This window comes from Sycon ciliatum, chromosome 1 (genome assembly GCF_964019385.1).
Source record: "Sycon ciliatum chromosome 1, ocSycCili1.1, whole genome shotgun sequence".
In the NCBI taxonomy this organism is placed as follows: Eukaryota; Metazoa; Porifera; class Calcarea; order Leucosolenida; family Sycettidae; genus Sycon; species Sycon ciliatum.
This window is the reverse complement of record NC_088643.1, coordinates 49,553,504-49,566,899: the sequence shown is the minus strand read 5'-3', so window position 1 is coordinate 49,566,899 and position 13,396 is coordinate 49,553,504. Positions and strand designations below refer to the sequence as shown.

Below are 13,396 nucleotides of genomic sequence, written 5' to 3'. Positions count from 1 at the left end.
TAACTGGGCCATTCTGAGGCATGTTTTTCTATCCTGGAATTCCCCGACAGACAATGAACGCAAGCAACATCAGGTAGGATACATGGCTGACTCAAATTATTCTTAAAACACAGTAACATACATGTGTTGAGAAAAGCATGTATACCGGCAGAGGCAGGACTTGCAACACCAAGCTTACAAGGTTCGTGTAGCGTAGATGATCGTATTCGTGATTTATGCTGCTAGTTGTTGACGAGGACTGAGATGTCAACCTCGAACTCCGGCCAATCACACGGTTCTGGAACAGAGGCCAGGAAAGGTCACTGCTAAGTCACAGGATCCTCAAACAGACTGAGACGATTGTAGGGTTATAGATACCAGAGTACATGGATATTGGTAATGCACTGGAATTTTAAATTGTTCAGAATTATCTTCCAAAAGCAAACAAATACGAAATACGAAATCAGAAAGGAGCAGTGCGATTTAAGTCACCACTGATGTCACCACCGATGGCTTCACCTCACAACACAGCATGTTCAGAAGAATACAAACAAAAGAGCAATTTCGAGGGAAGAATATGTGCCATACAATACTAGAGCTGTGCAATTAGCCGCACCAAAGAGGAACACATAGTGAGAGAAAAGAGCATATGCATATGTGCAGATTAGGCGCTTTCGAAATGCTTCACAGAATTGTCAGCTAAGAACCCCGGAACCATGCAAGGCAAATATCCAGATAACAAGCGGCACTATTGCAGTACATGTATGCTAAAGGTAGATTGTGCGGCGTACTTTACTGCCGCTGTCGCTGTCCACCGGTACGGAGCTGTATGTGTGCGGCAGTGACGAGCGGTCTTCCAGTCGACCAATCTGAAACTGATTCAGCACGAAGAGCAAACAGAAAATCTGCTTACCTCAAGACCACAACATGGTACTACTTTCCCCATGCAGTCTCACATGTAGAAATGTTTCACACAAGTACTGATACCAGCTGCATTGGAGTAATCAACGTCCAAGCACCCCATTGTACACTCGATCTCAGGACGGTTAACGCTAGCTGCTTCAACCTTGTTGGATTTCATCAGCAGAGCTCGGTTTGACTGGCTAAACAAACCACACTGATCCAGTCTAGTGAACGTGTGTTTCGACAACTCAAGTACTTCTTACTGGTCATACCAAGAGTCCATAAACAAGAGTATGCAACTGTGGTCTCTTTTTCATGGGCCAGATGCGCGGCGCGCTGCCTTCATTACATCATTCAGCTGCAGCCCGCGCAATGCGGAAAATCTAACATCGCACTTTCCCTCTGGTTTCAAATGCACTTTCGTACAGTACTGAAGTTCCCGCGCCAAAATTTAGGGATTGCTTAGGTACTGGAACGAATTGAGCGAAAGCGGATGGGCTCGTACGAGAAATTGTGGGTTTGAGTGCATGCTTTCAGAGCGTGATGGAGGCAAGTTACGTAATGAAGGCAGCGCACCGCGCACTGACCCATAACCATAGTTGCATACTCTTGTTTTATGCACTCTAGGCCATACACAATGCACATCTAAGGCGGTTATTATACATATAATATTCGAACAGCATTTGAAATCACCTGAGTTCTCAACCCATCACGTACCTGTATGCTGCTTGGCATTGGTGAAATGCAGAAAGAGGAATCCTTGGAAATGCTGTCGTACTGTCCAGTACCCTGTAAGTGTGTATTGACAATGGTTCACAGAATCACAGAATCACAGAATCACAGAATCACAGAATCACAGGACAATAGTTATATACATTCCACCAATACTCACTTCATACAAACACGACAGCATAATGAACATACTTTTGGTCATATCACAGTGTGAAAGTGTTTAACCCGTAAAACGACCAGTGCACCGTAAGCATACCTTAGACTTTTGAATTTCCACAGCTCTTATATACAGTAAAACCTGTAACTAACGACCACCCCTTGGTGCCCGGAAAAGTGGTCGTTAGTGGCAGGTGGTCTTTAGTTAGAGGTTTGCACCGCGTGACCATATAATGGATCCCATTATATGATATGTATGTCAAAATGCAGATAATACAATCCCCCACCACTTGCGCACTGACATTCTTCTTTCAGATCATACAACACTTGGAGAGAGAGAAAATCAAGTTTTTTATACACCGGAAGCGAGACGACCTTTTGACACGTATGTCGACTCACTGGGTTTCCAGAGCAGCGCTGGCCTGGCCAGGCAGTGGACTAGTCACTATCGACTCCATCCTCATCTGTAGCTGTGTGCGACTGCACTGGCAACTGGTATCAGTGTGTAGATCTACAGTGGAAACTCAGTCGCTCCGCGACTTGGATGTAGCGAAAACTGTACTGGTGTGTACCAGTACGTGATGCGGCGATGTTGCGAGTTTTCGCACCTTCACTGTAGACTATTATCCGCCATCGTATCCTGGCCTGTGTTCCGTACAGGTGAGTGCCGTAGCATGCGAGCTAGCCAGCACAGACTGTCAGTGTGACCTGGTGACTGAGCTGTGTGATTGCACTTCGACAGAGAGCCGCTCAGTCTTAGTTTCTCCTTCGAGTAGTAACAATTACATCGATCAAAGAGCGCTTTGGATGCGCTCTCCAAGACGTTTCCTATCATGTTTGTTCTTGAAAGCACTTGAAATTATGACAGGTGTAGTGCAGTCCACACTGATTCCACAGTAAAAATGAGACTGCGCTCATTTGTCCAGCTGTAGTATCGAAACGACCATGGAAAATCATCAAAATTTCGAGAAGGAGCTTCAAGCAATGTTTGATTTGCTACATCGCGGTCGCTAGTTACGGGTCAAAATTCGACATTGGGACAAGAAAAGGCGGTCGCTGGTCGCGTTCAGCAAGTAGTCGCTAGTCACAGTGCATTTTGAATGTGAGACCGTCCGTGCCTGACAAAGTGGTCGGTAGTACCAGGCCGGTCGCTAGTCACGGTGGTCGTTAGTTACAGGTTTTACTGTACAGTCAACTTCGCTAATAACGACTGCGGATATAACGACAATTCGCGAAAAACGACCGAATTTCCATGCCCAGAGCAAAGTCCCATCTAACTGTATACATTTAACTTCGGATATAACGACTATCTGAATAACGACAATTCGCGTATAGCGACATGCTTTTAGTGCCCCGTGGTCATATTCACTGCTTGAATAACGACTTTCTGGGCTTTTGACAGCTATTTCAAGTACCTGTCAGTCAAGTACATGTACCTGTCGTGCAGAAGTACCAGAACCTATGGTGCACTGGTGATGGATATTATTTATTGCACACATGCAAGAAAATGCAGCCAAGGGGGGGGGGGGGCTTTTTCTTCCTTTTTTATGTTGGCTTCAAAATTGTTGGGTTTACCAGCACACCTATATGTATACAATGTACATGTAGTTGTACATGATTGTACAGTAATCAATAGTAATCATCATACATGTACATGTACATGTACATACATGTACATGTACATGTACATGTACATACATGTACATGTACATGTATCTCTGGCCCTGTAGATGGCTCAAAAAGCCATATTTTTCAATTGATTTCCCTTGCATATTGAATTTTTAGTTCCTTTCAACTGCAATATGAAAATAAAGTACACATTGACATAGAGCAAGAAAAGAGCTTGATTTTGATATGCATGTCATACTATACAAAATATGGGTTCACATACATTCAAATGGGACTTCGGTTATAAGGACACTTCGCGAATAAGGACATTTTTCTGATGCCCCGCCGAATGCCGTTATTGGCGAAGTTGACTGTACATGTATACGAAAGAATCAATGAGGACCAATGGAGCCCATCAACAGTTTCGAATCGATCTGGTGCAGTTGCTTCTAAAATGCTTGCCATAGAGAATAAAGATAGTTCTACAGACTACGTGTAAGTTACTGGATCACTTGAAGCGCAGATTTTACACCTCCCATCGCAACGAAAATGGCCTAACCATATCGACCGTTGACCCAGGTGGTAATAGTTCGTGGGACTCCATTTACCTTTGCCAGTACCTACAAAGAAGCATGTGAAATCATGGCTCCGGATGCATCACAAACTTAGTAAAATCGGGGATAACACAAGCACAGACATATTAGTTTTCAAGAATTCCAATCCGCAATCCACGAAAACGATCCACTCCCTTACCACACTTCTCCTAGCTTGGTTTGGAGCGTTGCTTGCGTTTTCCATGTTTCGTTGGGAAAGGGAACCAAAGTGAGCCGATGGTGACTGTTCGGAGGTGGGCGCATTGTCTTGCAACTGTCGTTCAGCTTCATTTGTAGTCTCATTGTTATGGTGTATGCCAACTTCATCAACACTCACCGAGTCATCGTCATCAGTCTCCTCTTCAGCTCTGCGCAGCCGAGCAGCTAAAATTGATATTGACAGTTGATTGATGACAGCAAAACAGGACAAGACTTAGAATGACAGCTGATGTGGGGTTTGATATTATGTGTGAGTGGATTGCCGGAAAGCATATATAACATTGCATGTTTCTTCTCCTACTTTCCCTCCATCCTCCTCCTCCCTCCTCTTTGTCCACCCCCACCCCCACAGACACACACACATACACACACTCTCTCTCTCTCTCTGCCTATTTGTTTACATCCTTACAACACAAAATAGCATGGCATCGTGCACAATTCAAAGCAGACATAGATCCACAGCTGCCAAGCATCTGCGGGCCTGGAAAATACGTGGTGGGTTTTTCGCTAAACTTTCAGAAAGACATTCGTCAAGAGGAGACGTGGAGAACATCGAAGACGCAAATGGTTTCACCAAAATCAATTTTCTTGCCATGTTCTGGCTAAACCTTTTGAGACTTCGACGTTGTGTGGTGATGGCTGTGCACCAATATTATTCATTTCTATTCTAAAGACATGGAAATTGTGGGCACAAGTAACAGTTATGCGATCGAGTCCACCAACTAAACCAGATTTTGAACAGTCAGACGTGCACAATCTAGCACAAAACTGACAAGGAGTACTGAGACATTCCACGGCATGAAAGTCAGCTTGAGCACTGCTCGATAGCGCTAACCAACGGCCTTCCAACTTGGAAGGTTCATGGATATTAGTGCTAATTCCAAAGAGGGGAAGGCAATTTCCATGTTACAATTTTTTTCCTTGGCTCACCATCTGAGTTCTATTCTAAAGGCATTCGTCTTAAGCACTCTAGTCTAGTTCCAAGAAAGACTGATATTTTATAGTCTGTAGTTCGACTGGGGCTTTGCACTAGAAGTGTTCAAAAATACTATGACCTTACCCCGAGCCCGGCGGAGTCGAGTTGTAATGACAAGCATCACGATAGAGCACATAACGAAAACCAACCCAGCAATAACCAACATGTAGACGAGGTTGTTTCCTTCAAAGTATGATTCCTTTTCCCCGTCCCGTTGGGTTTCAACGGGGAACGTTGGAAGTGCAGCGTCAGATGTTGAGTGGCCACGGGTGGTTACTTTGCCTGAAGAAAGAATAAGACAAGACGTTCACACAACCCGGCAGTAGAAGTGATGGATTACTACACAAACTACACTGACCGTGTTAGCATCAAGCACTGATCTCTTTAACTCGTGACCTATCGGCACTCAGAGACCACAAGTACCATAGCATCAAGCACATATCTTTAACTCGTGACCTATGCACTCTAAGACCACAAGTACCATCACCTTCACCGGCAAATGATTGTGCCGCTATTGAACTGCCCAAAGTCCCCTGAGATGCTGCCACATCCATGACTAGATTGAACAGCTAAAACAGACCAGTAAAGAGGCATTGCGGTATCATGTGGAGAAATACTGGGGACACCGTCACTAGTTCTGCTACTTCTACTCTTAGCAAACATGCAGACGAGAACCTTCTCAACTGGGTGGCTGCCCACCAGTGGAGGTTCAGGGTATGATAGTATTAGCTTTTAAAAGATGTCCTTTCACAAACAAGCAGAGTCTTGCAAGCATGTACTGTAGTAGTATCAGGCAGTGCTTAGCATGAGATAAAGTGCTCCGATACCTTCCACTTGTAAGGGCACATGCGTACGCAGGACAACCACACCATTGCTCTTGGCTCGGCAGGTGTACAGACCGGTGTCCCGCTCGCTGACGTTGATCAAACGCAGCATGGGATCATGCACGGCATGTTTGACTTGTTTCGCTGACGGAGAATCGCTGTTAGCTGGCGAATACCAGTGCCACGCAATGGTGAGTCCTGATGCCAATGACGAATTAGCCTTGCATAGCAGTGCGACTGTACTACCTGAAGGTACAATGTGAGGCAGCTCCGGCGTGTCAATGTACAGACTGCCAGGGAACTCTGTGGAAGCACAAAGCACACATGAAACCATCAATATTCTGCACAACAAAACCGGAGTCCCTGTTCTGTCACATTCTTAAACAGTAAAACCTGATTTTAAAGTGACCACCCCCGTGGTGCAAGCAAAAACAGTCGTTAAAGCCATGTGGTCTTTAGAACCAGGTCCTATACATTCGCAGTAGATCGGATCGTGTACATACAGTTATGTCCATGAACATGCACTTTCATGATTGTACTCATATTGACACGGGTGTGTGAAGCATGGAACACTTGTGTGCAGGCAAGGCGCCCATGAGTTTCACGTCTCACTCAAGTGCACGTAGTGCACCCTGCACTGGCACTAATGACTTGTCACTTCTGTTGACTGCATGCACTTGCTTCTGAATCTGAGCACGGTCCAACCCTGTTGCAGTCAAGCATGTCAGCCAGGATAGCACTGTTGGCTAGGTTCGGTCACTGTATGCAGCATGGTCGCTAAAACCAGGTCGCAGGTTTTACTCTACCTTGAACTGATTGCATAACCAAAATTAATGCTGTTGTACATAGACATGTTGCTGTAGGCCGGCTAGGCAATCAACACAGCATTGTATGACTTCCACAAATGATATACATGAACTTCAAAGTAATACAAACCTTTCACCGACAAAGAGAATTTCCCGAGAACAATGTCGTCCACATCACAGATACACTGGAAAGCAGTATTGTTCATTGACTTTGAAGCCACAAACGTCATATTCGTCAGTCCAGACGATTCCAGGAGGATTCCGGCCATCGCCGATGACTGCAGCTGATACTGCAACATTTCTGGTTGCCAGACAGGTGAACCACCTAGGCAGGGTGTGACGTCACAGAATGCTGTCACCACGTCACCAACCGTTGACGACAGCTGTGTTGTGTTGGCTGAAGAAGGCAAAGGATACACTTGAAACGTTGTTGTGCCTAATATACATCTGCTTACGGCAAGTTCATTGTTGACTAGCAATGGGTCGATAAGTCCTTAGATCAGTTAGTCCATCCGACACATACATGTAGCACACACTTGAGACCACTCTGGACAACGTTACTTGGCAATATGGCCCATAGACAAGCAATTCACAACTTGTTCCACTATTTTTGAGTCCCCCTTCACAATCAAGATGTGGTTTGTTGACGGAAATAGTGGTTCAGTCAAAGTCTGCATCGGGACCAACCATACTGGTTGCTACAACCCTGACAGGACCAACGTACATTGCAGGCATCATCCCCTGAGGACTCGACCATACTGTCACCCACCATTCAGGTATAGAACAATTCGCACAAGCACAGATAACACACATACAACTTGGTCAGCTGTGGCGCTCCTACCTTCTTCCACATACAGTGAGAACTGTGTGATGGCAAATGAGCTGGGCCCGCTGTAGGGTTGGCTGATATCCACAAAACATGTGCAGATTAGCTGCTGCCACTCATCATCCAGAGTGACATTCAGACTGCCCGATGTGTTCGTGGTAGTGTTCATGCTGTCACCATCACTACAGTTCCAGCTGAATGCCATTGCAATGCCCTGGCTATGCAGAGTCTCGGCCACACGGCATGACATCGTCACCATCTGCCCAGGTCGCAGGGTGCTGTGCTCCGGCAGGGCCACACCGTTCAGCTCTGCAGTGATTCTGGCTGTTCGTGGACGGAGCGCACAAGTGCAAACGCGTACATGCACACACACACACACACACACACACACACACACACACACACACACACACACACACACACACACAAACACACACACACACACACACACACACACACACACAAACACACACACACACACACACACACACATGCACACACACACATGCGCAAGTACAAACACAAACACATGCACACACGCATGCAGGCACAGAAACACACACTCGTACTCATACTTCTGCCCCTCGCTGAAGCGATGATAGCGAACAAGCTATGTTAGACATACTAGTAGCAACTTGCACTTTATACAAACACACATATGGTGAGAAGGAGAGCTCTGTGCTAGAACTTTGCAGCTTACAGTCCATTTCAAAACTATAGACGCGTGAACTCATACGTACGAGCCGTACGTACTGTAGCGCACGACAGCCGTGAGTTTTGCATGAGTGTTTTCTGGTTTTCAGATGTGTTTTTCAGGTTTTTCTTCGTCGCCGCGGGAAATACAAAAGATGCAAAACACGCAAAGTCGCAAATGAAAAGGTGTGGGGAAAGTCTCAAAAGAAATGAAAGTCTCAAATGAATCTTCTTCTTGTTTGCATTTTCTGAGTGCCTGACTGTAATGGCTTCCAAGGCCCGTAAGAATCTCAGTGATGCCGAGAAAGATATGATTAGTCGTGTTCATTGTTTCTTCGAACAAGAGCTGGATTTTGATTGACGCTTGAGTATCCGAAATCCTCGTCGTCGAACTCACCTTGCAACTGGCGTGAGTGAAACCACTGTCACTCGTTGTGTCAGGCGAAGGGAACAGGGAGGCTCAAATCAAATCAAAAAGAGAAAATATAATTATCATCTCTACTGTATTTCACCCAACAAGATCCAAAACATGCAGAAAAGAAGAGAAAAAAAGGCAGGAGGCGTGATGGGATTCGAATGCCCCACACTTGTACTGGAAATCACGGATCGAAACCACGAGGCTACCAGGACCCGTACAAAAATGCACCCGCGATGGTCTGGCAGCACTGTCTCAGCAGGAGCAAAAATCCTAAACAAACTGGTCAAACCCTTAAAACAAACTGGTCAAACCCTTCAAAACAGAAATTACATGTAAAACCGGAAAACCTGGCCTAAAAATAAACTTCAATTGTAGCGAAAACAAAGTATATAGCCAGAATTGTGAAGCGATGCAGAGACGGAATCTGGAGAAAAAACTAAAAATATTTAAATAAATCCCATCGAATTTTGCAAAACACTACGCGTCTATAGTTTTGAAATGCACTGTAGAGAGCGTGTGTGGGCAGGCGTGTGTTTACCGCCATATTGCCAGGTGTGTCTTTACCACCATATTTATCAACACATATGCACATATACACACAGACAAATGCACGCACACTCATCATTGTAAATTTGCAAAGTTTTCATAAGTTTCAGGGGTTTGAAATTGGGAACAAATGCTGAAGAAAAAATTGGCTGCCACCACCAGGGCTTGGACAAGGGACACTCACGCATGGCCACAATTTTAGAGCAACTTTCATCGAGGCGAAATTCACGAAAAGGCAATGAGGCTAAGAATTAGAAAGAAAAAAAGCCACAAGGAACAACCCAAGATTTCTACTAATATTTTCATTGCCTTCTCTTTAGTTTAAAAGATGGATACAGGCTGCACAAGAAACTACCGTATTTCCCCGAATATAAGTCGCACCTTTTTACACTGAACTTCAAGGCCGAAGAAGGGGGGTGCGACTTACAATCGAGTGTGACTTCCTACTAATGTCAGCGTATTAAAACAATATGGCTCAAACCTGGAAGTGGGAGTGCGACTTATAATCGAGTGCGCCATACGGTAACCAGTACAATAATCTTTTTAAGCAATGACTAGGTGAAATAAGCACCAGAAGGTCACTGAGATTAGAGACAACAAACACAGAATAAGGTGTGAAGTGATGATTCTGATGCACATAGAAACATAACAAGTCCAACAATTATGCATTAAAGTGTAGAGATGTGATCAGTGTGATACGCATTGCTATAACAAAAGGCGACAATGAACCAAACTAATCATGCATGGATGTCCTAAACAGTTACCTAACAGCCTGACTGTGCACATGTACTGTTTCTGCTTGCATAGGTTTGGCTTTCTTGTTTTCTTCCTGCCACTGTGATTGAATTCGAATGTGTGTGAGAATCATCACTAACGTCTTTATGTTTGTCCGTGTTGTCAACCTACTAGAAGAAAGTTGCCGGGTTGCTCCCCACATTGGAGCTCGCGCTTTTCCCGCCGATCTGACTTGACACTTGACTGACTCACTGACTCACTGACTGACACTTCACTGACTAACTTGAATCATCGCGGAGGTCACCACCACTATTTAGTCTACCTACTGCTGCTTAAATCACCTACACGTTGTTTAAGGATACTAGTACTGCTTAGTTTCTTCCACCTGTATCCACCTGCAGAGCATGCAATGAAAGGCTAGTGGAGACTTCGGGATGTGGATTGCAAAAATCCTGGCGCTTAGTTTCATTCCCTACAATCAGCAGCAATTTTATTTCATCCATTGATTCAAAATCATGATGCAGATACAGGACCTCCCCGCAGAGTCTCTTTTAGTTTAGCAGTGATAAAATAAAATAATAGTTGTCAAAACTGCTCTGTACGAGACACCTAAAATAATATCTGATGAAACGTAAAATTGCAGGAAACTGTAGAGAGTCTGACCTGTTAGAATCATGTAGACTGCCATGGAATTCGATCTGCCGCACTTGAGTTGCCGATCGCCATCGCAAGGAACACATTTACTATCCAGCTTTCTTCTGAACAGCTCGTTGATGGCAGTACCGCACACGCAGTGCCAATAGTTGCCGATGGCGGCGTACGTGTATTTGGGGTTCTGTGCACGGCAGTATCCGGCACACACCGCCGTGGACTGGAGCGGTGTCGGTGCATCGTAATAGGTGAACGTCTCCACTTCGCTTCCGAGGAGGGCTGTCGGTATAGTCTGATTACCGATGTGACGCTTGTCATACGTGTAGCAACCCAGGTAGGCAACCGCTGGGGACACTGCAGAATCCAGCACAACAAAAGCACAATGCCAGGAAATAGAAACGGTAAGAGTGCATATCCAATGTATAGAAGAAATAGCTGTTTAGTTTACTTCCAAATAGCTGTCTGCTGTTGCGTACCCCCCCCCCCCCCGACATATACACAAGCATTGGCAATTCCATTATGCGTACGGCGCAAGGAACAGTCATGTGATATCTATCTAGGATCAAGTGCTTGGAGAGCCATGATCACACTGCAGTCGTGTACATGTTGATGACTTCACGGGTTGGAGAGCCATGATCACACTACCATGACTGTGTTGATTTGGCTTCGGATATGATTGTTCTTCGCGTCACTGTGTTCTTTGATCCAAACTTTACTGCACGCATATTAGTATCCCTCTGACGAAATAGCCTTATAGGAGAACATTGGGAAATTCAGAATCAACGGATACTGCTCATATTTATGCCATGCACTGCTGTACAGGCGTACCGCCATTGCCAGTACACATTGGTACATGATTCCTGTTTTAAACTACTGGCCACTAGTAGACTCTACGTGTAAAAAAATACTGTAGCTCTCTAGCTCTTACTCCTGTCGTCCTGAGCACTGATGCAGCCACTTACCAACAGAAAGCGATGCATAACTTGCCAAGCACACCCACAGAGAGTCGACACTTGCGCCGCAATGACAACTTGTGTGCCGCGGTCGAGTGGCTTGGCTGCACGGACGACAGACAGCCAAAGAGGCAATGACGTTTCCCTCCGATGCATTCTTCTCGGCTCGCACAAGGTTCCAAGCGCAGAAGCAGTGGCCGCGGTGGTCGAAGGCGTGCAGAGGATATCCGGCCAGCGCACACCTTGTCTCGCAAGCATAATGCTCGTCCGTGGTGCACAAATCCGTCACTGACGACGCATTCCCGCTGCTTCTGTCCTGCTCGAGGAGCTTGGCACCCTGGAGTTTAGTTGACGCAGTGTCGGTGCAGAAGCAGGACGACCCGGCGTGGACCTTTTCCAACACACCTGCAAGTCCATCATCGCGGAAGAACAAGAGCGACAAAATGGAAAGTTTACTTGGTATTCAGTAATCATCAATGTATAAAACCATAATGCGGAACAGCTCGTCGTAACACAAACAGTCTGGCAAAACTGTGTTACAATGTTGCAGGGCATGAACGCCTCGTCGTCGCACACGAAGCGGTCACTAGCTAGCACTGTGATCATACTGCGAACAATGTCAGCTGATATTATGACTAGAACTGTCAGGGTCATCAAGAGCAGATTTTACTCTTGCTTTCGTGTCATAGATAAGACTACCGGTAAAGAAGAGGAGTAGGATCAGTACTGACAGTAGGAGTAAGAAGGCCGTGTTCGCAAAGATGTTGCCGGCACTGGTACTATACTAGTACCTAAAAACAGAGTTCGTCCAGGCCAGGTGTAGACATCTACACACCAGAAGCAAGTTTCCGGAAATCACTCACCTGACAGTAGACATGTCAACAGGGCAACTGCCCGAGCTATTTCATGTTTTTCCACCCAGGCCATTTTCAATTATTTCATCACTCAGAAAGGGCTGTTACTCCAATCGTCTTCAGAAGATCGGAGGCGCTTCTGCGAGAAGACGAAATTAATGTCCGACAACTCCCTCAGTGAAGTCTCTCGAGATCTCCAGCACGTCACGCACGGTCGCTATGGAGTGCAGTGGTCATACACTATCATCGATGCCTGGAAACTGCCAACAACGGAAGAAGGACTGATGTTTCATCGGAGACGATTTCCTCGCGACCCGCAATGAACAATCGTATCCGGCAGCAACGCCACGTTCTCGGTTTGACGGACGGATAGGCGAACGAACTCATCCGAAGTATCAGCCATCCTCGTACCACTCGTGTCGCAGCGACGACCGCTTGCGATGCCGGAGTGCCTGCGTGCTTAATAGTTGGAACCTAGTTTCATACGTGTAGTCACGGACTGTAGAAGTAAATTGATTGCGATTTACTATTGCGTGACTCTCTATCGTCACGAGTCGGAGTTAGGGGTATGTCCCTGCGGTGTTACCTGCTCCACGAGATTCAGCCAGGTGTTGCCATACCGCGACTGTTGGACGCCCCACCTCCATTCACAGCTGTGTCCAGAAGGGTCCAGATTGCCGCAATTAGCCATAATGTGGTAATGAAATAACTATTGCAAGCTGCATGAGGTGATGCGTGTCATGGAGAGGTTCCCCCAGCGTTGCCCGTGGCTAGGACTGGCACTGAAGACACAGTATGAGGTCTGGGATGTGTTACAGGAGGGAGGTGCTGACAGCACTTAGCTCACCTCCAAGGGATTACCACGCCTCTCTGTAGCAGGCTGGAGCTCCCACAAGGTAATTTGCCATTCAGTGTTTTCCACTC

General features: G+C 45.9%; 1 protein-coding gene across 1 annotated transcript in view; it reads right to left on the bottom strand.

Moving 5' to 3' along the window:
• LOC135830859 (uncharacterized) overlaps nucleotides 1–12,841 on the bottom strand; it is a 23,959-nt gene extending 11,118 nt beyond the window's left edge. The window contains exons 1-11 of the mRNA XM_065343065.1: nucleotides 12,482–12,841; nucleotides 11,628–12,023; nucleotides 10,678–11,019; nucleotides 7,638–7,946; nucleotides 6,927–7,193; nucleotides 5,994–6,293; nucleotides 5,251–5,448; nucleotides 4,132–4,355; nucleotides 1,600–1,671; nucleotides 771–854; nucleotides 179–277 (exon numbers count right to left, since the gene is read on the bottom strand). Of these exons, the coding sequence (XP_065199137.1) occupies nucleotides 179–277; nucleotides 771–854; nucleotides 1,600–1,671; nucleotides 4,132–4,355; nucleotides 5,251–5,448; nucleotides 5,994–6,293; nucleotides 6,927–7,193; nucleotides 7,638–7,946; nucleotides 10,678–11,019; nucleotides 11,628–12,023; nucleotides 12,482–12,545 (2,355 nt within the window). The 5' untranslated portion in view covers nucleotides 12,546–12,841. The remainder of the gene's footprint in view (nucleotides 1–178; nucleotides 278–770; nucleotides 855–1,599; nucleotides 1,672–4,131; nucleotides 4,356–5,250; nucleotides 5,449–5,993; nucleotides 6,294–6,926; nucleotides 7,194–7,637; nucleotides 7,947–10,677; nucleotides 11,020–11,627; nucleotides 12,024–12,481) is intronic.
• Between the last annotated feature and the right edge of the window lie 555 nt (nucleotides 12,842–13,396).